We start from the raw sequence: 26005 nt of genomic DNA, 5'->3' as shown, positions 1-26005 counted from the left end.
TATGACCGATTAATTATTCTTTTAAACAAAAGTTGCGGCTATATCATAACCCCCTCACACAAGCGCTTGACAATGCGGGAGTCTGTTGTTGTTGCAGTCTCCGGTATTTTGCTGTTGTTTTTGTTTCTTGTCTTTAGTTTTGTTTTCTACTGTGATACAATGGCCCAGGCCAGTGTTGCCACCTTGTGGAACAACTAATTAGTACAAAACAAATTCAATGCATATGGGTGACCTGCGCGTACAAAAATTACAAAAATCAGTCGGTGTGCATACTATTCTGGTGACAAAATTTGCACCACGTGCACTGTACGCAGACCCTTGCATAAGCGTAAAAAACAGATCAATAGTAGACAGGGGAGTGTGTGTGTGTGTGTGTTGCATAAATCACCTTTTTAAAACTTTAATGAGACAGCAGTCACTAAGTACTGACCTGAGTTCAGTGTTGTGGCCGTAGCGTCCCTCCACAAGTGAGGGACATGTGGAGGACGGTGTGAGGGTGCTTTCAGCACACACTGAGGCTGAGTCTTTCAAAAGAGTTACTGACATCTCACTCAACTACAACACATGACAACAGAAAAATCAGTCATTAAACATAAAACACAACTTGCACCTTCACAAAAAGACTGAAATCCTCAGCCTATCACATGACAAAAATCTAACTTCTGTAGGTATCTGCAGCAATAGTCTTAACTTTTTTTAAGACGGTATATTCTCAGCGGTCTGAGCTCTTAAACGCTTATTAATGTATTAATGATAACTGACAGAAGAAAAAAAATGTAAAATAGTGTAAAATATTCTTAACATCTTCACCTTGCTCTCACTGGCGCTAACACACACATGGCTGTAGTCCCTGTTAAAGGTGTGGTTAAGCAAACGCAGACACTGTTGGGACAAACAGAAAAAGGGAATGTTAGACTGATTGACAAGAGGCTTTTTTTCTCACCATTTTCTGAAGTGATCACTGCTTATGAATGATTACATCTATAATGTAATAGTATTAGATAATACTGGTGGTTTCATGACAATGGAGATAGTAAATAGTAAATTATATCATATGATATTACATATATAATTTTAAATGATAAATATAGCTGAACTGAATAACTACTAAATTATAAAAACATTGTAATAATAAATATAAAAAAAATATATATAATATTTATAAAAAAAATATAAAAAATAGTCTATAAATAATTTTTAAATGGTAAAATCTTTTTACATTTTAATACAATCTTTATTGCATTTTTTTGCCAAAATTGAGCAGAAACTGCAAAAAAAAAAAAAAAAAAAAAAAGTCTTTTGCAATTTTCTTTAAAATATTATAAAATGGAAGAAGTAATTGTATTTACTGGATGACCCAGAATTTCAAATTATTATAATTTATTTCTATATAATTTCTTTACTTTTTAAAGATTAGATTTCTCAGTATTATATTATGTTAATTATAATTTGTTTTATATATATATATATATATATATATATATAAAATCATTTTTAAATTATAAATTAAAAGAAAAAAAAGGTAAAATGTAAGAAAAAAAAATGTATATACTCTATGGTCCAGGATATAAAAATATACTTCATATATAATTTCTTAATTTTTTTAACAGACCTTTGCAGCCAGCTCCTTCTGCCTCTCATTGGGTGTGTCGGGGCCGGGACCGGGGCTGTGGCCCAGGCCCAGGTGGGTGGAGGGGGAAGAGGACTCGGTTAGATCTTCACTCCCGCAGGACAGCAGCGACTCCTGGCCCAGCAGCAGGGTGGACTCCAGCTTCTCCCTAAGGAGGAGGTAGTGTCTGGTTTTCTCCACCTAACATAACGCAGAAGGAAATGAAGTCTCAGATACTCAGCAGAGGTGCCAATTAAACATTCTAGTCATTTCACATTAAAAACCAAGTAACTAGATGTTCTCACCTCCTGCAGGAGGCTCAATTTTTCCAGCTCCCACTGATGGTCCAGGATGAGGCTGTCACTGCGGGGTCTCCAGCCAGCCAGGTTCTCCTCCCCTCGCACGTACGCCACCGACGTATCCAGCACCCTCCTGCGTCGTCTTTGCATTCCTGCACATTCAGGTGTCATTTCAACAGCAGAATCTCCCCTGAAATGTCTCATAAATTCTCAGTTGAACAGACTGGTGTCTTACCTGGGCTCCCTGCATCAGCCAGGTGGCACAGACTGAGCTCATACACGCCAGTTACACGGTTTCTACATATAAAAACAAACAACAGAAAACCTTATGGTAAGTTCAATTATAAGAGGAACACTGCATAGGACTTTTGCTGTGACTTGTCTGTAATTTGAAGCAGCCGTACCCTTCACATGGCCTCAAGGTGCCACTGCTGAAGAGGTTCCTGATGGAGCGAGATGCCGGGAGCTTGGCGTCTCTTGAGTAGAACACCATGCATAAGTCTTTGGTTATCACTGTGGGCTGTGTGCAGTTCTCCATCTGGGAAAAGAAAACCATTGTAAGCTTTTCGATCTAAAATGGTGCTTAAAATAACCATGGCTTTCTAAAGAATAAGCAACACCTACAGAGCACAACAGACGGGTTCCAATGAGCTCAGAAGTTGTAAATTGATAGTATATGATTCTTTTGAAATCATTAGTCCATGTTATTTATTTAAAAAAATAAAAAAGTATTTTAAAAAAGAAGAATCGAACAACAAATTACCCCAAAAGAGCTCAACAGTGACCGCCATTCACTACTGTTCATATAGACAACCATTCAAAAGTTTGGGGTCAGTAAGATTTATTTATTTTTCTTTAAGAAATGAGTGTTTTTATTCAGCAAGGGCACATTAAATTGATCAAAACTGACAATAAAGACTTTTACATTGTTATAAAAATATATATTTCAAATAACTGCTGTTATAAATAAATGATTATGAAATTTCTATTCAACAAAAATCCTGAAAAAAAAATGCATGGTTTCCACAAAAATATTAAGTAGCTGTTTTCAACATAGATAATAAGAAATGTTTCTTGAGCACCAAATCAGCATATTGGCATGATTTCTGAAGGATCATGTGACACTAAAGACTGGCGTAATGGCTGCTGAAAATTCATGAATAAGTTACATTTTAAAATATATTAAAATAGAAAATTGTAATAATATTTCATAATATTACTGTTTTTTCAAATAAATGCTTGGTGAGTATAAGAGACTTCTTTAAGAAAACATTTAAAAACAAATATTACTGATGCCAAACTTTTGAACGGTAGTGTATATATGAATATTTTGAAAGAAACTTAAAATATATTGTTTCTATACTTTAAAAAATGTTTTTGAGTACGCTTCATGGAATTTTATGTCAATGAATGTTGTCTGATTTTCAAATACTTAGTTGATTCAAATCTAAATTTGGAATGTTTGAAATGTTCTGACTGACTGACCTCTGATCTGTTTGATTTGGTGCATGTCATGAAATTCCTTACTGAATTTTTTTTTCTCTCTCTGTGGAAAAATGAATGGGAACTATACTTCCAGAGCCAAGACCACTACTAAAAGTGGCCAGGTACTGTTGCGCTCTATAGAGCCACAAGGTTTACTTCTATTCACATATGTACTTGATTCAACCATTAGAAATGCCATTGGCTGTTTTCTAGATTAAATTAGCTGGAACTAAATCATGCAACGAAAAAAGTAAATGGCCTTGGTTACCTCCAGGTATGCAGACAGAGTCATGTAGATTTTCTCTCCATAAGGAGTGACACGGTTTAGCAGCAAAGAGTTGTGCATGGATGAATCCCAAGCAGCATCGAAACGGAAGAATGTCCTAAATTAATGGTAGAAAACAGTCTTAAAGTTATCATTTCAACATTATCATTTACATATTCTCTTCCTTATGTTAGAAGTTCATAAATATTAACAGGCTAAATTCATTAACTATGTTAGTACATGACAGTGTCAGCTTGTTAGGCAAAACGCTTACTGATAAAAGGCAATAAAGTGTCTGCGTTATTGTAAAGATCATATTTGAAAGTGACACAAAAGTGTTTAAAATTGTGACAAGGAGCGGAGACAATATAAATGCATGCAACAAAACACTCTAGCTTCATCACTAGATATGAATGCCACCACCAATGATGTGCAGAACGATGACAGTTATCAATAAAATAAAAAGACAAAAATAAAATTAAAATGATAAAGGATGAAAGACGTAACCGTTCAAAGAGGGGGGCAGGTACAAGGGGACACTTATACCTAGGATCAGTCCCCAAGGAAATGCTTTAGGTGGAAAGGAAAGAATCAATGATAGAATCATAGGTAAGACAGTTCAGAGAGGTAAACTGCGATCTTTGGTAATTATTGAAGCGCACAGCAAATTTCTCTCAATGAGGGATTTAATTGCATCTCCAATCAACTCACATCAGCTCTGTTATGGTTTCGCAGACCTCCAGGAAGTACAAATGAACTAATATTGACCCTGAAGCAATGCCATTTCATGAGAATAGAATACTACATGAAAATAATATGTGCTGCCTCTTACACATAAGTTATATTCACCTTGCTGAACTTCAAGCCTACAGTACTGTCCCTCGCTCTGATAAATATAGGTCATAACTGAAATGATCACAGATTAGATCCACTTATATTTCTGGCTCTAAGCCTGGTAAGGGTCTTAAATCTCTAAATGCCTGAGTCTGAAGTATATGAGAGGGGCCGAGCTTCTCTGAGGTATGTGATAGATTGAGCTTGTGTGCTTTATATGTTGAGTGTTAAAGTGAATGGACCGGCATGACCCAGTAGGCAGCTTTGTGGCTGTCATTCAGACATGAAGAGAGAAAAAAAAGGAGTGGAAATTTATTTGTTGAAGAGATAGGGAAAAAATAATGAAATATGGTAGGGGGAGATTTCAAGGGTCACTGTGGGGTTGTGGTCATGGAGAAGGCAAGACCAACCTACTTTTTAGTCTATTGAAGTCCTAATAGGGATAATTCACCCAAAAATGACAATTCTGTCATCATTTAAGACTGGAATTTACTACGTGACTTTTGCAGTCTGGACAAGTCAATGCTAGTTGCCAAAAGTCAGAGCCAGTCTGTAGATTTTGGGCAGTCCGACTTGACCGACTTCAAAGAAAATTGCGTAGTGTATGATGGGAACAGTCTCTTTTAAGTCGATTTAAGAGCACATTTTTTCATTTGTCATGTGTCTCCTAACAAAGAGGTACGTCTCTGCATTCAGTCTTGTTCGGAATGACTTGAAAGTGATCCCCAGTCGTTAATGCCATAGTTATTACCCATTTAGATTTACTATGGGGAAAATGAAGAGACATCTCCTAATAAGTGGATAAGTATAAGGAAAGAAAACCTTGCCTATTTTTCTGAGAATAGACCCTACCTTGTGGATTTGGATAATAGTTTATTAATTATCTATTACTTAATTACATTGCAATAAAGATAAACTGATCTTTTGATTCAAGTAAACCTTCATACTGTATACTTTCTTTTAGGCAAGTATGACTTTTTTTATTTTTAAATAATATATTAAACTAAATGTTCTGCAACAGGGTTTATGAAACTAATATATACAAAATGATTACAACCTGGAACTGAACTTGACAGAGACTTGGCCATGAAAGACTTGGATTCTACATTAGTATCTTGTGGACATGTCTGCAAATGAAAACTCCACATTGATCAACCACTATTCTGAATATTTGGGGGATGTGCCCCCTCAATATCTATGATAGTTATGGTCCTGCAACTGGTGGGAACCTCTTTAGCTCATGGACCAGCAACAAACCAGCTACATTCTCAGAAAAACACAGTACAAAAGCAGTCACTGTATCAAACAATAAACACGTCACAAACAATACCCTTTTATAGGGTGCTAATCTGTACCATTTATGTACTAATATGCACCATTTAAGGGTAAAAATTTGAAAGGGTACCTTCTCAGTAACAGCTTTTGTATAATTTATTTCTGAGAGTGTACTATGGCTTTAAGCTGTGATCATGTGATGTGTAGCAGTTAGGCTCAGGTCTACAAGCTCAGTCAGCCCCCCATCAATTGGTAATTCAGCTGGTCAAGCAGCCAAACCAATTTAAACCAGCTAGAATCCAACTACCATGTTCCAAAACACAGCTACTGAACTCACTTGAGCTGGCTTTGGCAGGATAGGACACAAACACAGTTAGAGGACACCCAGCCATCCCATTTCTGACGCTATTGTTAACTCCCAAAAAACACATAAATCAAGCTCAGCATACCAAGCAAGATGAGGGATTGTGAGGATAATTTCCACCTCCCATTTACACACGATAAAAGAGATTTCCTGTTGTTTTACCTTCCCTTTCAATTTTTCTTTCCCTTTAATTTTCTTATATCAGCCAATCCAAACTATAACTCATGCTCTTGGCAAAATATACAGCCAGACATTTCTTTCTAAGTTTATTGGTTCTGCCTGCATTGAGGACCTAAATAATATTGAAGAATTACTCATTGCACAGGGGTAAGAAAGCAAGCATGCTACCACTGAGGTAATGCTTATACATGGATTGTTGAGCTGCTGCACACTGCCACCCAAGCTGTTGGAAATTAAAATTGGTTTCTGTGACAACATATATGGGAAGGACATTGCAGGGATCAACTCCCTGGCAAACTCCTGGGACAGTATAGGAACTATATTGGAGGATGCTGGGGTGTGGATAATGCTTACAGTTGTGTCTTGCCAAGGTGACAAGTGTGTACTAAGAATAATAAATGCTTTGAGGACTGAGGAGTCATGTAAAGATGTCTTAAATTATTACTCAGCTAACAAAAATGTGTTCTAATAGCATTTTGATAACATTCCCATTCCCAAACATAATTTCTGAATATTCTCAGAACATTAAAAATGTCCAGTTCTATCATGACAGCTCTCGGAAGATTGTTAGCATGGTAATGGATATGACAATGTTAATGTATTTGGTCTTGGCGGAATAGATCTGCTACGCTGCTGCTGCTGCTGCGGTAGATTACAGATTATTGCTGCTGCTGCAGAGCAAGTACAGGAACTTGCTACTGTCAATACATATGCCGATACGCTGCTGCGAGTAAGACATGGTGCTGCTGCAGAAATAGCATATATCAATAACCCATAGCAGATCTATACAGGTGGAGCTGGGGAAGGTGGAGGGTTTTAGAGGAACTCTGAAGCACGCTGCAAACTGCTATCGTGAATGTAACCAGCCATTTAGATGTGTGAGCAACAGTCTCATTGGCTGCAGATGTGACATGGACCAATCAGCTTGTGCCAGTAGTTAATGCTGTAATTATCATCAGCTTGTGTTAAAACCCATCAGCCTGTGCTATCTAGAGTTTCATGACAGAACTATGTTTTTTTTTTTTTTTTTTTAAGTGTTTTAAAAACATTTTTTCTTGTTGATGTGAAGGTTAGCAAAAACAGGGACCATTCCATTTTATCATTTTACAAAGATTATGGGAAATGGAACATTACTTTTTGAATGTTTTGAACATTTTGAAACAAGTAGTAAGTAGTGACGTTCAAAAAAGTTGGATGAATTTCCAACTAAAACGTTTCAGGGGAAAAGAAAAAAAAAAAAAAAAAAATTCATGAATATTGTACAAATAACTTTTTTTTTTTTTTTTTTTTTTTTTGGCTAAAGTTTTGAGAATGTTATTAAAGACCAGATAACTATGAACAAACTCAACCTTACTGGAAAAATGTTCTGAGAACGTTTCATAAACTTTTCTGCCACAAATTGTCTAATTTATTTTTAAGCACTTCTATTCTACATTTAAACTATGGATTGCAAGTTAAAAACAGCACCTACACTGTAAAAAAAAGTTTGTGATTTACCTTACCATATACAGTGAAAAATGTTAAATGGTATAATCCTATACTGCATTATATGTAATTTTACTGTAAAACAGGATTTTAAATTATATGTACGAGCAATAAAATTCTCAGTGTGATCTGTAATTGCCCTGGCAAACTAAACAGTCCTGGCACTGCAGCAAGAAAAACACATTCAGATAAAAACAATGCACTCATACTGTGCTGACACCACCCTTATATTTACAAACAATCAGCTAAATCCTGGGATTATAGTTGTCCTGATTTAATAATTACAATCTGCAGAACAAGCAGCTCTTGGAAATGTTTACTTGTAGGTCATTCAGGCAGCAAAACACTCACATATGAAACATTTAAAGAAATTTGATCAACACTACACCCTAGTGGTTAAAAAGAATGGCTAATGTGAGCAGAGAATGCCAGGAAAGACTAACTGTCAATAAACTTGACTAAACACATTTTTTTGGTATGAGATCGTAAATCTCAGTGGACTAACATAACACTAATTTTGTTCAGAGATTCATGATTAATACGAGGTTAGCAGAGCAAGCCCTCCCGCCCATAAACAACACAGACCTCATGGTGTGTGGTCTGGCCAACAGTTATCGCCCCACACAGGCGAAATTGTGTTTTATGGTGTTGCTTTGACATTTGTGATGGAACTTGATCTGGTTGCAGAACTGTTTAAATGAAACCATAAATTTTTAATTAAGAGATGTCATCTAATTTGTTGAGCAAGAGCAACATTTTATGTGGGTCTGATGGAGCGTGTGTGGTAAGAGTGACTCATTAAAAATATTATAAAAATACTTTTAGTTTAAACTGGAGGAATGTGTTACTGATGAAGAAGTGACTGACATAGAATACAAATTTATTTATGAAGTTGTCTTAAAATGGATTCATATAACAAAAATGAAGAAAATTTTGCTAACGTTCCCATTAGTTATGAAAACGTTATGTTCTCTGAAATGTCCAAAATCAAACTTTCAAAAATGTTTAGTAGTTTTTCTTGGTTCTGTGAACATTATGGGAACGTTACCTTTAAATGTTCTCTGAACATTCTGAAACAAGTAGTTACATTAAAAAAACAACAACAACAAAAAAACAAGCGTTAGACAAACGTCAAACAAAAATGCTTTAGAAAAAAAACAGTCCATTTTTAGAACATCATTAAAGACCAGATTACTTCAAATGAACAATCTTTTCAAAACTTTGAGAGTGTTAATGTAAAGTTCTAAGAATGTTCCCTATTAGTCGGGAACGTGACTATGATCTCTACCACACCTCCTGTAAATGATTCAGCCAAAATGCAGCCCATACAAAAGCCAAGCCATGCAATCCAGTCACCTAGAGGTGCCAAAAATGTCAAAAACATACAATACAGAACAGAAGCTTCACACACAAAGCATTTCCATGGGAGCCAGAGTGAAATTCTCTCACATTTTCAGAAATAGTAGGAGGAAAGGAGAAAAAAATAGACAAACCAACATGAACGCAGAAAGAACCTAATTTTGAGAGCCAAAAAATGACGCAAAGAACGATGGAGGTTGATTAGACAGATGGCCAGAGAAATAAAAAGATGAAAAATAAACACATTCTGTTGTGTGTGTGAGTGTCTGATAAAATGGGAGGAGAGGGATTTGAAGGTAATATACCTAGGCATGTCCGAATCAAGAAACTGTCTGGAAAAACACAAAACAACATTTTGTTAGTGGACTAGAGAGATGTCAGAATCAGAAGGTTGTGGAGAGAAGCTTGCAGCAGCTTGTTTTTGATGATTTTGCTTCTTGTTTTAATATTAAGGCCTCTGCACAACTCTCCTGTCACATCTTTGTCCTTGTTCAGTTGCACTGGTCCATGAATCCAGCTCCGATACATGGTAGGCATAGTATGGATAATCTAGTGAGGACTTGTGGTTACATCGCAGGAGAGGAGGTCACAGCTGCTTGAAACGAGAGGTCTGAATGTCTCTTTTATGCAGTTTTGAATCGGTGGGGTGATATCAAAACAATTATGACTTTATTTGAAGCATTTCATGTTTGCAAAGTCTGGATGCTGATATATGATGCCCATTTAAGGTGATGTTATAGTAATGCATTGCAGATGATAAAATGCTTTGTTTGGTTGTTAGCATATAACGTGACATATAACGTGAAACGTGGCATTTTGTTTCCAATAACTATCATGATGAGAGAATGTTAATGATGGATTTTATTAGTAAAGTTTGATAAATAAGCTTCTAGTGTTTTTATGTTAAGCTTACTTGTGAAATAAATTCACATGCAGATCACAGCAACGTGATGGTGACCAGCAAAGATGTCAAAAACTCGATCCACTGTGTGGTTCAGTGAGCTGAGTCTGAGCAATGGAGTGTGGACAGAGCGAATGGAATGAACAGATGAGAATGGACACAAATGCAGACCAGCATCAGATGGGAAGACTTGCACAACCAGCAAGGAGGTGAACTAGAGAACCATTTTTCAATTCCCTGTCTGTCGGAAAATAGCGAATTCATATTTTTAGATTGATTTTGTTGGTTCAATAATTGTGACCTCCATCGTGGCTAATAAAATCACATTTTGAATTCTGTGCAGTGGGAGGGGAATCATTAATTATAAGTTTTATAAAACAAACAAAAAAAAAAGTTGCATGAATTAAGTTGGTCAGTCAAGCGATGCGTTAAAGACTGGTTATGTCATGCAGAAAGGTCTCTGCAATGATTAAACACAATCCAACAGTTTTGAAAGAGGTGTGTTGAGAGGTTGTGTTAAGATATTTATTTAGGTTTATTCCATCTGTGTACCATATAAATCAGTGTTAGAATTAAACACTGTACATTTTTTAAAACGATTTTCGGGGCACAAAATCTGTTGGGATTCATTTTCCACATATCAAACTGTTGTTTGCAGCTACTAGCATAGTTAGCAGCTACTAGCATAGCTAGCCAAACCAATAGTTTGCAGCTACTAGCATAGCTAGCCAAACCATTTGATTTTCAGTAACCAACAATCTTACTATCAACTTTTTATACAACATATATTTTTTTTTATGATATACGCATGTTATGTAAATCTAAAATAACAAAAAAAGTAGCTGTTTAGGATAGGTTTTGATATATCCAATACTGATCAGGCAGCATACTTTTGCTATAGTAACCTCCTCAGGTGAATGTGATAACGGTTTGTGAGTGTCTTTTTGGCACCATGTGAAAAAAATCAGCACCAAAGCAATGGTTCTCAACCAGGGAGCCAGCACCCACTAGGGGGCCTCAGCAAACTTCCAAGGGGTTACAAAATGACTTAAATTAAAAAAAATTATCTTCAAATTTATCATTTTTTTGAATAATGTGTTGGACAGTTGGGGGGCCATTGTGTCAAAAAGGTTGAGAACCACTGTGTTAATTACATTCATTCTGTAATATGTAAAATTAGAACAATTTACTTGCATTATTGTTCAAAGGTTTGGGGTAAGTAAGATTTTTTTTTAAATAAATTAATACTTTTGATCTGTAAGGATGCATAAAATTGACGAAAAGTAACAGTGAAGACATTTATAATGTTACAAAAGATTTCTGTTTCAAATAAATGCTGTTCTTTTGAACTTTTTATATAAAAAAAGGTTTCCAAGCAGCATGACCGTTTTCACCAAATCAGCATGTTAGAATGATTTCTAAAGGATCATGTGACACTGAAGAATAGAGTAAGAGCTAATGAAAATTTTGCTTTGCCATCACAGGCATAAATTAAATTTTAAAATGTATTAAAATAGAAACAGTTATTTTTAATTTAATAATATTTCAAAATATTACTGTATTTTTGTTCAAATAAATGCAGCCTTGGTGAGCGTAAGATACTTCTTTAAAAAACATTTTTTAAAAATCTTACCAACCCCAAACTTTTGAATGGTAGTGTACTTTTTAAAATCCCCCTAACCTTTTGTTTAGATTTTTTTTTTGGTGGGTTCAGACCTTAATTGGAGGATCAGACTCCCCCAAGCCCATCGTAATTTCTCCAGTCATTAATACTAAAAGCCTCAGTATGGCAGTTCTAGGATGTCAGTTGTCAGCCCCCACAACCATGAAGCGAGTTATGGTATGTTTGTGCAAAGGAACATAAAAGTGTGAATATACTTCTTGTCTTTATCTAAGACTGGCACTGTTGCTGTGCTGTTTGATTCTGAATCACTCCCTTGTGGAAAGCCTTTAAGAGCTGTTTGGAAGGTTTAGTTCACTGACTCATTTCTCTTTGGCAAAAACTCATCGCTTTAAAGTTGTGCAGAGAACTGTTTGTCTCACAGGCTTGGCTCCAGCTCTCAGATCATATGCCAAGGCTGAGGAGAGAGTCGTATTAAGTGCAGCAATCACTAAAATGGAGACCTGGTATTAAAAAGATTGGAGTGGGAAACAGCCAAAGTGAAGAAAATCTGCTACTGAGTGTTCAAGGAGAAAAAAGGGTTCATGACAGAAAAATAAATCTCCCATGTACCGTAACCTCTTGTGGAAGTGTTCTTAAATATAAAATGACAAGCATAATTTTCAAGATGTCTTATGATTAGTGGTAAAGATATGAAAAACATGAGAATGTCCATTTTGTTTGTAAACTTCTAAACTGGTCTTCTGATTTCTTGACATATTTATTAAGGTTGGGAATGTACCTGTCATCTTGTGTGGGTCGAATGTATCCTGCAGACAGTATGTTAAGAGAGAGAATATTGGGGTCGATGATTGTCTCATCTGCTTCAGGCGTGTTCCGGATGCGCCCTGTAAAACACAAAAATACATCCCATTTGCTGAATATCACAATATCACTCTTGTTTACTCGTATGTATTGAGCAGAAGTTGCAAACTCACCTACAACCAGCTCTCGCACTTCCTTCCACTCAATATCTCTTCCTGTCTCATGTACTATGGTGACTGTCACTCTCCTTTGGATGCCCTGTTATGTAAATGTTGTGTTGTTGTATGTCATAATGTAATAATATTGTACTTTAATGTTAAAATACACAGTATGGACAATGGTTTCTGTGTTACACAATGAAATAACATAATAGAAGAGAGAAGGGGGGGGAAAGGAACATTTTTCAGTACCTGATGTAACATGAATGTGCCATGGCAGGGCATGCCTACCCGGTGGTCCACTACGGCTGGAATATAGCTGAAAAGGACAGATATATGTCAAATACAATAACCAGCAGTGTCAAGCTTTCCTGGATGTATAAACACTGTACACAACATGTACAAGGATTTACAAAGCCAAGAGATTTCATATTAATTATGAATAATTATATACTTAATAATGTTATATATATATATATATATATATATATATTAAACTATATAAAATATATAAACTACAGAAAATATGTCTTGAAATATTTATTATATACTATTTATTTAATATTAATGAATAATTATATAGTATGTTTTTAGGCATGTCCAATTTGGTATACTGAAAAATAACTGATCTTAGACATTACTGTTTTCATGTAAGGTACCATATGACAAATTTATTTGATCAAATTTCGATAAAGAAAAGACTAAATTGTCATTTAGTCGTGTGTAAACAAAAATTGTTTCTCTAACAGGTCCTGCTGCTAATGTATGTACAGTATAACTAATTTAAACACACATAACATTTTATAACATAATACAGCATATACATATTTAAAAAACAATATGGGAAAGATGACAGTATGGCGTCAGTATAAATGAAATGTACACTACCATTCAAAAGATTGGTGTCTAAGCTTTTTATGTTTTTGACACAAGTCTTTTATGAACACCAAGGCTGCATTTATTTAATCAAAATCAAAATAAATGATGAAATACAGTAAAAACTGTAATATAGTGAAATACTATTAAAATTTAAAATAAATGTTTTCTATTTTAATGTATTTTCAAAAATGTAATTTATGTGATGGCAAAGCTGAATTTTCAGCATCGTTACTCCAGTCTTCAGTCACATGATCCTTCAGAAATCATTCCAATAATTCTGATTTGGTGCTCAAGAAACATTTCTTAATATTATCAATGTTAAAAACATTGTATTGCTTAATACTTTTCTGGAAACATTTGGAATACATTTGAGGATACAGCTTTCTTTGCTGAATAGAAATTCCAAAACAACTGCATTTATTTTAAATATAAATCTTTTGTAACATTTTCATCACTTTTAATCAATTTAATGCATCCTTGCTGAATAAAAGTATTAATTTCGTTCAAAAAACAAAAATGACTGACCCCAAACAGTACATAAAGTATGTGTATAGTGTATAAAATATCCTGTGGGAAGAACTGTAAAGAGTCTAAAATGATTCCTGATGGTACTGAGAGCAAATTGCAAAGCAATTGTATGAATGAGAACAGGAATGATTTCCTTAATATCACGATCTAAAAATCAATTGAAACATTTTATACGGATACACTGGATACTGATTTTACAGGCCCTGCTGAAGAATTGATTTTACAATCTATTCTACTGAGACTGAATCTGTTAAAGGTCTATTTAAAGGGAAAAGGTCAATCGTTAGACAAGACACTTACTCTCCATTGGCCTCAAGCTCACAGATTTCAAAGAAGACCATCAGGTCATATTTACAGTGGCACGGTCCTGCTGTGGGTCGTGTGAGAGCTGTCAGTTTGGTGGCAGGTACTTTGAAGAAAATAGAGAAAGAAAGAACGAGTGTCAAATCAATATTGAGTTAATCATAAACCAAAGGACATAATTCAATGGCAGATGAGAGGGATACTAGAGTTTCACAGGCGAGAGGAAGATATGGATCACAGTATAAGAGGAGGAATAGAGCATAGTTAGAGAGGACCATGAGTGGAAGATCAGGGGTCCGATGTAAAGGCACACTGCTGTTAAGATGAATAAAGTCAAGTGAATAACAGTGATCCCTAAACATCTGCACATGCTAAGCAGAATTATTAAAAGAATAGTTCACCTTAAAATGAAAATGCTCTCATTATTTTCTCACCCTCATGTCGTTCCAACCCTGTATGACTTTCTTTCTTCTGTGAAACAAAAAAGGAGATTTTTCTTTATTCTGGCCACTTTTTTCAATGTAATGAAAGTTAATGAGTACTGGGATTTTCAAGCACCAAAATGACAAAAAAAAAAAAAAAGCACCATAAAGGTCTCAAAATTGTTTCATACAAGTCTTCTGAATTCATATGATAGCAGCATATTGAGTCAGCAGAGCTGGGTAGTAACGGATTACATGTAATCTGGATTACGTAATCAGATTCCAAAAATCAAGTAATTAGAGTAAACTACTTTTTAAAACACTCGTAATCAGAATACAGTTACTTTTTTTATGGATTACATGATTATATATTATTTACACAATGGCAGTAAGTTGTAAAGTAAATGGCAATTGATTCATTGATTCTCCTAATTTTTCATTTTTTTAATGGTTATATTTTTTTCATAATAAACCTGCCGCTTATATACTGCACGTTCGTGATTCTTCAAGTTTTTCTGGCAGTGAGGGGGAGGGGTGTGGAATCGTGGCCAGAAATCAGCAACAAGAATATTTGTTTTTGTAATGTTGCTGTTTTCTAAATGTACTTAATTGTTTAAAATCATAAGATGTGATTTTGTTTTATTCAGTGTTACTATCAGCAAACACTAACAGGTACATTAGTGTTAGTATTTTGAAGTATTAACTGTCCATACATTGCACTTTAAAAAGAATCTGTTGAGGCTCTTGTTTGTGAATAGAATATATTTTTTGGGCTATATTTTTTCTTTCTATCTGTCAAAATAGTATAAGATTATCCTACAATATATGTGACATCAAATAAGGATTAGCACAAAAGTAATCTAAATGTAATCCAAAATTAGTCAGATTACATTACCAAAAATGTGTAATCTAAGAGAATATATTACTGATTACAAATTTTGTCATGTAATTTGTAATCAGTAACTGATTACAATTCATAAGTAATCTACCCAGCTCTGTGAGTCAGTGAGTTGAACTAGAGAACTGAATCTGTTTGATTCATAAACAAATCATTCAGATTTTGTGAACTAGATCAACTGATTTATTGAAAAGATACTTTTCTTTTTTTTTTTTTTTTTTTTTGGAAAGGAAGCAGACTTTTCTACTTCTCTCATGCACTTGCATGGAGAAGATGTCAAAATATTGTCTGGCTTCAAAAGACATTTATGGTGCATTTATGGTGGAGTCGTTTTGCTTTTACTCATTTGCTTACATTATATAAAAATTCACCTTTTGTGTTCAACAGAAAAAAGCTAGCCATGTCGGTTTAGAATGAAATAAGGCTAAGTGAATGATTTTCATTTTAAGGTGAACTACTTAAACTCACATTTAACTAATACTTATGAATATTTATCTTAAACAACTTCAATTTTTCTCTTTCTGTAAGACAAACCAATGAATACAACATAAATAGACAGGAAATCTAATAAAAACTAACCAATTACCTAATAATAATAATAATAATAATAATGACCCAAAACTAACATCCTGCAAATGTTTAGAGACCACTGCATCATCAAGTTCAGTTTCAAGTGACAGAACAACCAGTTTTACTCATGCAGTTATACAGTCTTATTCCAGTACTATTCATCAATTTATTTCTGGTGAATGATGTCAAAGAGAAAGACCAGAATTGTCCATCTGCTTGATGAGGTTTGTATGGAGAGGCTGAGGGAGAGAAAAAGACATACACCCACACACAGTATTAACAGGCCGAAACACAGTCCCTGGAACAAAGCGTCCTTCAGTCCGTCAATGCAGAGATTTTGTGTGACTCCCATAAGAATGGGGGAAATGAGTGGACACTTTGTATAAATATCATACATTGTTTAAGAAATAACAAGTATATTATATTATATTATATTATATTATATCAGTGCATTAGACTGACTAGAGGTTCAGTTTCAGGGACATTCTTTGGCCTTAGGCACTTAGAACCATTACAGACCCGGCTTCTGTGCTTTTATTACAGAACAGATAGACAAGGGCGGGGCCGGCAGTCTGGCTTGCTCCTCCCCCTCAAGGAGGTAGGAAACAGCCACGCCTGCTGCGTTGAGGGCGTGGCTTGACAGCGAGTCCACCAGAGCCCCATTGAAGACTTCTGGCAACAGGAAGCGAATCAGCTCCATGTTCTTCTCTCGATCAGGAGGGGTGTCGTTATCTGCGGCTACACCCACCACCAACAACATAAAGACTGTGACATGGGCACATGGACCCAAAATATAAAAAAGCAACATAAAAAAGGCAACACAAAGGACGAAGAATATGTGCTAAAGCTTCAGCCTCAATGTGATTTGGCAGGAAGCATTAAAAACCAATTGCAATTGCGTTATTTTTACAAAACATGCAGTGGCCTATGGGGTGAAAGGGAGTGAGGGCTTCAATGTTAATGGTCATAAAAAATATTTATTGCTCTCACCTGGTTTGGAAAGAGGCATGACTCTCGGGAACTGCCGTCTACATGGGCGCAATGGGCTGAAAGAAAAAATATCTGGCTGTCATTTTAGTGTAACTTTGATGGATGAATTGAGACATTTGTAGAATGTATTAATCTGATTTGGAAATAATAAATATTGCCAGGATCTACCTAATGAGATCCTTGCAGAGCGGAGGGAAAGGCTGCTTCTGGTAATGTCCAAAGACTTCAAACACAATCGGCTGAGTCTTTATGTACTCTATAAAGGACTTAGTCACATCCACGGCAATCTGGAAAATCGAAGAAACAAGTGTTTTACACTCAGTCTAATAAAAACAGTGTGACGTGGTGCTGTGTGTTATGGTGTAAAGCTCACATTCTGCACATGATAGAAGCCAAGTGGTGGACCACGTCCAGTGTTCTTCAACGGCTCTGTGGAAAACGCTTCATCGTGCCTGTGAATAAAACTACAAACGAGAAGTTTAATGAAAGTAAATTAGATACAGAACAATGACAAATGTCCACTAGTGGAAACAGAACAAAGGCACTCACTTGAACTGGCAGAATATGTCTGCGTACTCTGCGGATATGCTTGACGCCTGCAGCACAGTAATTCTGAATGTGAAGACTTCTCCAATCCTCAAGTGATCCAGAGTGCTGTCCAGTATGCCATCAAGACCTGTTTTGACAGGGCTGTCCAACTCTTCTGGGTTAGCTATGAAGAGAACATGAAAGAAAAGATGTCAATTCAAAAATATATGAAAAAAAAATGGGACAGCTAAGCCTGACATATAGATTCAGACTGTTCTCCCTCGGTAGAAATCACTTTCCGGGGGTGGGGGGTAGGGGGAGTGCACACCACTGGCAAGAACTGGGAAGTTCTTTCAAACAAAACAATATTAAGCAGCACAACTGTTAATAAGAAATGTTTCTTGAGCATATTAAATATATTCAAAAAGAAAACATTTATTTTAAATTGTAATATTTCACAATTACTGTTTTTACTGTATTTTTGATCAAATAAATGCAGCCTTGGTGAGCATTAAAGACTTAAAAACATTTTTTTAAAAATAAAATCTTACTAATCCCAAACCTTTAAACTGTAGTGTACATATTTCCTATATATTTAATAGTATATTTAGAAAAACACCAAATGATGTGATCAAAATTTTCTTTGAAGATGTCCTGAATGTTCCATATTTCTTACCAGCACAGGTATTATTGTTGACCTCATCTGCTGAGAGTCCCATCTCTGCATTCTGGCCCTCACCCTCCACAATTCGCAGCTCTTCCTGAGAAACGCCAGCGCGGGAAAGACCAGAAGTACAGGACTCTGACTGGAACTGCTCAACAGGAAAGAGAAACACTTCAAGTAAGTTGCGGTCATATGAATATCCATGTTTAAAGATCAGCATAGCTGGACACCAAGTATATGTCATGGTTCTCACACTTTTGAGCAATTAATTTATGTGATTTTTCAATGGCATTACTATAATTCTTCTAGCTTTTTTGTGAAAATTTAAGAATTTTGAAAACAAAAAAAAGTTATTAAATAATAAATTGAGTTCCCACTCACAAGGAGTATTTCCAGCCATTACAAATGTTTTAATGTCAATACCTTTTCAAACTGTTGGTCTTCAAAAGAAATCTTGGCAGTGCCTGACTGTCTGACACCAGAGCCATAGTCTGGTGCCTCTTCATCAGCTGGAGGAAAAACCAGAGCACCTTCACATCACTTCCTCAAGAAGTCACACACAGCTTGCCCTTTTTATATACAATCCCTCAGGTCTAAATACACCCTCTAACTTCAATTTTTTTTCCTTGTTTCCTTAAACTAAGGATTCACGATATATATCGGTATGTATCGGTCATCTACTGATATTAGAGATCTTTACACAAAACAGTATAGAATTTTAATATCGGCCATTTATCTTTTATCAAGCATAACATGATAATATACATATAATATATGTCTTAAATACTATTCTAAATTTTAAATATTATACGTCTAATCGGTATGAGACAGAATTTAATATCAGTGAATCCATATTATTACCATCCATAAATCTTTATCTACACCAGGGGTGTCCAATCCTGCTCCTGGATGGCCACTGTCCTGCAGATTTTAGCTCCAACCCCAATTAAGCACACCTGAACTAGCTAACCAAGGTCTACTAGGTATACTAAACTTCCAGTCAGGTGTGTTGAGGCAAGTTGGAGCTAAACTTTGCAGGACAGTGGCCCTTCAGGACCAAGTTTGGACACCCCTGATCTAGACAAAGAAATGATACATGGAAATATGTGCCACTCTACTCACCAGTAGGTTCTGGAGGACACTTACAGTCCTAATCTTACCTGATATTGCTTGTACAGCTACTCTGAGGAAACCTTTGACCTCTCCCTTCTCATTGACAATGGCAACCCGATGTACCAGGGGCACAGGATAGAGCAGATTACTCAAATACACAAAAGCCCTAAAGGAGAGAGGGAAGAAGAAAATATGTGTCCAACGTATCAACTGTACAGCAAGCAGGACAAACAAAACATTGATCAACATATACACAAAAGCAGGCACTGCTGTGGCCCTGGACATGATATTCCTTACAGGATACATATAAAAGGATACATTCCTTACAGGATACATATAAAACAGGAAGCTGTGAGTATTTTTAACTGTTTATACATTTTAGATCTTGGGCGAGTTTAAGGAGCATGGGAAGTGAAGAAGAAGTGAAGATAAACCCTAACAAAATATACAGAAATAAAAAGCCGAGATCACAAATTTGGGGATTATTTTTTCATTTCAAACTAAAAAAATAAATAAAAAAAGATCAAGGATTTTGAAAAATGTAATATACTCTACTGTTCAAAATGATTGGAGTCAGAGAGATTTAAATAACAATAAATATAATCCATTATTATTTGTATCCACAAAAACATTAAGCGGCAGAACAGTTTTCAACATTGATAATAATAAGAAAAATTTTCTTGAGCACCAAATCAGCATTTTAAGAATAATTTCTGAAGGATCATGTGACATAAGAGAATTATGTCAAAAACATTCAAATATCTTACCGACCCCAAACATTTGAATAGTAGTGATGATAAAGATAGAAATGAAAAATAAATACTTAAGATTCCACACTATTTCTACTGTAATCAAATAAGCACATTTGTAACATTGAACCAAAAGTCAATTTTTCCCAAAAGGTCCACTTTTCTTGCTTCCACTGAATCACACAAGATGTTTTGGAACAAAACATTCTAAAACTTAATGTTAACTGCTGTTATACTGCTATTATTATTATTATTATATTAGCTGTAATTAAAAATTGAAAACATTTTTACTAATGCACAGACTATATAAAAGGACAGTTTGTGTTGGATAAGCTACACATCCATGATCAGAACCAGAAATAGGACTGTTTATATGTTCCAAAACCCAGAGATTGACATTTCATTTAAAAATATATATATATTTATAGTTGATTTTCATAATTAACAGTTTTCCATCCATCTGATGTCAAGGACTACATTGCTCATCTTCCATGGGTAGACAATGAACAATAACGTAGTGCTGAACAAAAAAAAAGGGGGTTTTGGTGAGGTACAAAAAGCATGCTTATGACAAAAAAAGAGGTGGAAGCGGTGACATAAAATGTGACAGTACTGGACACTGTGAGCGTGAACAGACAACATTATTAGCAAATACCAAAAATTAAAAAGATAAATAAGACACCAAAAAAGCGGCCATACTGTCACAGATGTGCAGTGCATTGCACAAGCGCAACTTAAAAGAGTGAGCCAATTCATCAAAGGTTTCCATGTAAAATCTCACAAAAAAGGTCAAAATACGGCATATGATCTCACATGCCCAGAAGAGAGACAGCTGTGCTAGAAACCAGCTCTTTCATCTTGAGATATGTGAACACTCCGAGTAACCAAACTGCTATATTATGGGAACCAATTAGTAAGTCATTACATGAATAGCTTTTTCTCATTCATCAGACATTCCAGCCATGTAACAAAAATCTGGTCTTGTTTGTTTCTGCGGTACACAAAACAAACAGCTAATATGAGTGTTTGGAGATAGCACTTCAAAGCTGACGGACCCCTTTGAAGAAGTGATGCGGTGCATGTAAAGCTGGGACACAGACCTTGGCGTGACACGAGAGCCATAGCTGTGCTGGGTGGTGCTGCTGACAGCCAGCCAATTCTGATTTCAATTATCACAATCATTAGGTCGAAATGAAACCCAGAAGCTCAAGGTGTGTGTCTGCAGCGATCAGATGAAAGTCAAATGTAGTATGATAATGGGAGAAGACAGGGTAAAGTCCAGACATGCTGACTAAAGTCCAGGAATCCTTCCCACAGGGAAGACAAATCAGAAGAGATCCCTTTAATATCTTAAAGATTTCTCCTATATTAGATGGAAATCAAGTGGGGACTTGCTTAAGTCTCCTGATCAAGTTCTCCTGATCAATCTCCTCAAGAGATCTCAACAAGCTCACAAAGATTAACAAGAAGTGTCATTAGCTATGTTTCCATCCACCTATTTTTATGTGAATTTTGGGATTTCAGATTTAAAACTGCTGGATGGAAAGCCAAGATGCGCATAAACGCACATAAGCAAACGTATGCACTCAATTGAGGTGGATAATTTTTTTAGACATGAGCATTAACTACAATGGAAACACATTTACCAGATAAATCCACTGATGTGCAACAAAAAACTCACGACTTTGCCTCAACAGAAGATGTGATTGGTTAACTGGACTAACCAGCTGACCAATTTCATTGCACAGCATCTCAAATGTTGGTTTAATCATTCTGAAATTCCTGAGCCAAAATGGTTGTTTATCTCAGAACTTTCTCATACGATTGTGTTTCCAAAAACCAGGCATCCGAACGCAAGTCAATATGACAGCGTTTATTGTTTCATCTGCACACTCTGAGGTGCAAGTCATTTATGATGTAAGAAAAAAAAAAAGCCACATTCCGATTGCAGCAATTTCTAATTTAATTTCCCAGGAAATTACAGTTTTGTTCTCATTAACAAATGGGATGAAAACAGTGCTTTATTCGCTAATGTTTTATGCGATATTCCAATTTTGTGCATAAGTTAAATTTTTATCTTTGGATGGAAATATAGCTACTGAAAAAAGTGTCAAGATAAGGAAAAAAAAACTAGTTTAAAACATGTTCTCAGTACTTAGAAATTTAATTTTGTTTTCATACGCTTTTGAAAAATGTCAAGGTGTAATCAAATAAAAAGTAATAAAATAATAAAATATTTCCTTAAACCTTGAATACATTAATCATTATTTAAAAAAAAAAAAGTCTTCAAATATATTTTTGAGGTAAAAATGATTTTTGGACAAATATCATGAATTATCATGAATGTCATATATCATATCATATATATCATATCATGAATCACAAATATTGTTGTTTTTTGGGGAGATGCATCACATGAGATTTTACAACCTGAATTAACCGTATCTTGTCATAAATAAGTCAAATTATCTTATATTTTAGGAGACTTTTTGACTGACACAGTCATCACGAGGGTCTGCAGGAGTCCTCTCTATAATACAATTTCCTGTTTTATTTCTGTATCTTGGTCGCACCACGACTTTAAATTTGTCGGACAAAGCTGAACAGATTCACAGTTTTTTTTTTCTTTTCAAATAATAATATATTGTACTAAACTACTTTGGATTTTATAAAATGTTTATAATTTATATTATTATTATTATTATTATATATATTTTTTCAAGTTCAGTACTTAATTTTTTTTAACTTCAGGACATTTGTACCACCCTGACATTTATCACGTCATTGACCCAAACACCAAACTCAGCAATCAACAGTCAGAGATCTCAATGTAAAATATAAAATAAAACTCAACCATTCTCCCATGTCCATATATTTCATAGCTGATACTTGCACTGTAGGTCAACAACCATCTCATTTGTGTCTACTTTTATTTTTCTCATTTCACAGCCCACTCAGAAGAGTGTACACAGACTCCCAGCCATTATTCTATCATGACATTATTCTTCATGACACCAACAGAAACTGAAAATAAACTCAAGCAATCTCATTGTGTGTAAACACTATCATCCTATTTGCATATGTCTGGCCTTTTTTCAGGTATGTGTTTGTCTATAAATGTGAGTGTAGTCGTACCATGTAAGCAAAAATCAAGTATAGGTATAGGTGTGTGTTTGACTATAAATGTGAGTATAGTCATTTCATGTATGCAAAAATCTCTCAAGTGTGTGTGTGTGTGTATAGGCCTATATATATACTGTATATATGTGTGTGTGTTTGTATGAATTCTGTGTACAGTACATATAATGTTTAAAAGTCAGTGTTGTACAACAACCCAGTCTCAGTGTGAAAGAGCTAGTTTCCTTTCCCAGCATGCTCCTGAAACCTCACCAACCTTCCCAATACACTGAACAATGGCGAGCGATCGTAAAACGGGTCCTCAGCCTTGCCGAAGCTTCTGCAGAGCTCTCCCTCATCATCATCATCATCCACATCATCATCATCCTCCCCCTCCTCCTCCTCAAAATCCGAGCATGTGTCATCCAATAAGAAATCATCGTCCATGTCATCCAACTCTGTCCCCACCTTCTTGTCCGGCCATGACTGGACCAGCTCAGTGAGTTCAGAGGTTGATGTGGGCTCAGAGGGGGTGGGGGAGGAGTTAGGGTCGCTCGCTTGCTCACTAAGGCATGTGGAGAAAAGGAGTTTTCTGGTGTAGCCAAAGACACGGGAGCCCAGTTAGTATGAGGGGCCATCTGTCTATTTAATTGTTTCTGCTCGCAAGTGGGTAAGTAAAGACTTTTAAAAGGCCAACTTCACTTAGTAGCTGGGTAATGGACATAAAAGACATACAGAACCTAAAAACATGTGAACAGCAGCCTCTGTAACAGGATTCTGTTAAGAATGTCCAATATTACACTACCTTTTAAAAGTATGGGGTCAGTAAGATTTTTTTTTAAAGAAATTAATGCTTTTTATTCATCAAATTGATCAGAAGTGATAGTAAAGACACTGATACTGTTACAAAAGAATTCTATTTCAAATATTGTTCTTATGAACTTTGTATTCATCAAAAAATCCTGAAAAAATGTATCACAATTTTCACAAAAATATTAAGCAGCACAACTGTTTTTAACATCGCCAGTAATTAGAAATGTTTCTTGAGCACCAAATCAGCATATTAGAGTGATTTCTGAAGGATCATGTGACACTGAAGACTGCTGCTGAAAATTCAGCTTTGAAATCACAGGAATAAATTACATTTTAGAATAGAAAATATTTATTTTACATTGTGAGAATATTTCACAATATTACTGTTTTTATTCATCGCCTTGGTGAGCATAAGAGACTTATTTCAAAAACATAAAAAAATCGTACCAACCCCAAACATTTGAATGGTAATGTACATTTTATAGAACAGATCAATCAAAAATTTAAATTCTGTCATAACATAGTCATTATCATGTAGTTCTAAACCTGTGTGCTTGTTTTTGAAACACAAAAAGTTGTGCTTTTGAAAAATACCTATTTCTAAATACCAGCCTTTTTGAAAATTTAAAAAATTTTGAGCCAATATGTTCAATATATTGAAAAAGGATGGGGACTGGCAAGCACTACAATGACAAAAAGCACCATGAAAGTTAAAGCAGTCCATTCACTATTCCAAGTCTTCTGAAGTCATACAGTATAGTAGCAAAACCACAACCAATACAGTTGTTACTTATTGTAATTGTGTGGAAAAGAGCAACCAGTACATTTTTAAAAATCTCTCATCTTCCACAGAAGAAAGAAGGTAAGATGGGTTTAGAACAACATGAGAGTGAGTAAACAATGATATAATTTTAATTTTAGTGTGATCTTTTAAGATATAGTAAAGGCAAGATTAAGAGTAAGTCATACAGCTCAGAAGTAGACAGGGCAAAGGGAAGCGTGTGACCTAATTTGGAAGTGCATGGAAAATCAATTTCATGCTCTTCTGAATAAAGCAGCACCAAAAAACTTGCACTCCTAAAAAGTGTGTGGGCAATAATTCTGGACTTACTTCTCAGAGGAATAAGTAATATTACATATATCCTGTAGAGATCAGCTTTTAGAGATCACTTATTTTATTACATTTTTTCTTTCCAGCTGTTGTTTTGCCCTGCAATATACTTTACTATTACAAGTACAAAAACTAAATGAATTGCTTATTCCGTTCTGCATAACAGAAATGAATTCTCTTTCAATGGGCCATTCAAATACTAATGTAGTTTGATGACAAATGTTGTTGATAATGTGGTCTTTATCTGATGGTAGTCAGAGATAGCAGAGGCATTCTGTACTAAACACCAGCGGGTCTGTATAGCCATGCTCTGAAGTAACCTTAAAACTCACCTTCCAACCAGACGGAACCAGGGAAATCGGTCATAGAACGGATCGCCTCCGGTCAGCACACTGTCACAGTCTTCAAGGGCATTGTTGGGCACCTCAGCAGCACGATCATACATCTCCCTCATCAGATCCAACCTCTGCCTGCAGGGGGCAGCATTATACATCATTTATAATGTAAATCCTGGATACACTGTAAAACCCAATGTGACTCAAAGTGTTGCTGGGTTACATTTTCATAAAATGCTAGCTATAAAATTAGCCTTATCAAATCAAATGAGTCTGCCTTTTTATTCCAAAAATGTTTAAAAGGTTTAAAATATCAAACAAACCAGAAATTTGAAATGTTGTGGAA

At 35.4% G+C, this 26005-nt stretch overlaps 1 protein-coding gene across 21 annotated transcripts in view; it reads right to left on the bottom strand.

Annotated features, from left to right (window-relative positions):
* The window catches only part of kif1aa (kinesin family member 1Aa), a 72401-nt gene that overhangs the window by 7114 nt on the left and 39282 nt on the right, over nt 1–26005 (bottom strand). For 4 of the 21 annotated variants that reach the window (XM_051896763.1, XM_051896773.1, XM_051896770.1 and 1 more), the window contains 21 exons: nt 25657–25794; nt 23678–23992; nt 19582–19700; nt 18845–18951; nt 18434–18569; nt 17779–17941; nt 17603–17693; nt 17398–17516; nt 17230–17285; nt 14347–14455; nt 12892–12958; nt 12655–12739; nt 12459–12564; nt 9461–9487; nt 3662–3776; nt 2313–2446; nt 2144–2205; nt 1915–2060; nt 1613–1810; nt 811–882; nt 431–555 (listed from right to left, as the gene is read on the bottom strand). In XM_051896763.1, coding sequence (XP_051752723.1) covers nt 431–555; nt 811–882; nt 1613–1810; nt 1915–2060; nt 2144–2205; nt 2313–2446; nt 3662–3776; nt 9461–9487; nt 12459–12564; nt 12655–12739; nt 12892–12958; nt 14347–14455; nt 17230–17285; nt 17398–17516; nt 17603–17693; nt 17779–17941; nt 18434–18569; nt 18845–18951; nt 19582–19700; nt 23678–23992; nt 25657–25794 — 2490 coding nt within the window. Of the gene's footprint in view, nt 1–430; nt 556–810; nt 883–1612; nt 1811–1914; nt 2061–2143; nt 2206–2312; nt 2447–3661; nt 3777–4204; nt 4229–9460; nt 9488–12458; nt 12740–12891; nt 12959–14346; nt 14456–17229; nt 17286–17397; nt 17517–17602; nt 17694–17778; nt 17942–18433; nt 18570–18844; nt 18952–19581; nt 19701–23677; nt 23993–25656; nt 25795–26005 lie in introns of all 21 variants that reach the window. The other 17 variants (XM_051896777.1, XM_051896780.1, XM_051896783.1 and 14 more) reach the window with 11 other exon arrangements.

Source organism: Ctenopharyngodon idella, chromosome 6 (genome assembly GCF_019924925.1).
Source record: "Ctenopharyngodon idella isolate HZGC_01 chromosome 6, HZGC01, whole genome shotgun sequence".
Taxonomy (NCBI): Eukaryota; Metazoa; Chordata; class Actinopteri; order Cypriniformes; family Xenocyprididae; genus Ctenopharyngodon; species Ctenopharyngodon idella.
Note: the sequence above shows the minus strand (reverse complement) of the source record. Positions and strands in the feature narration are given on the sequence as shown.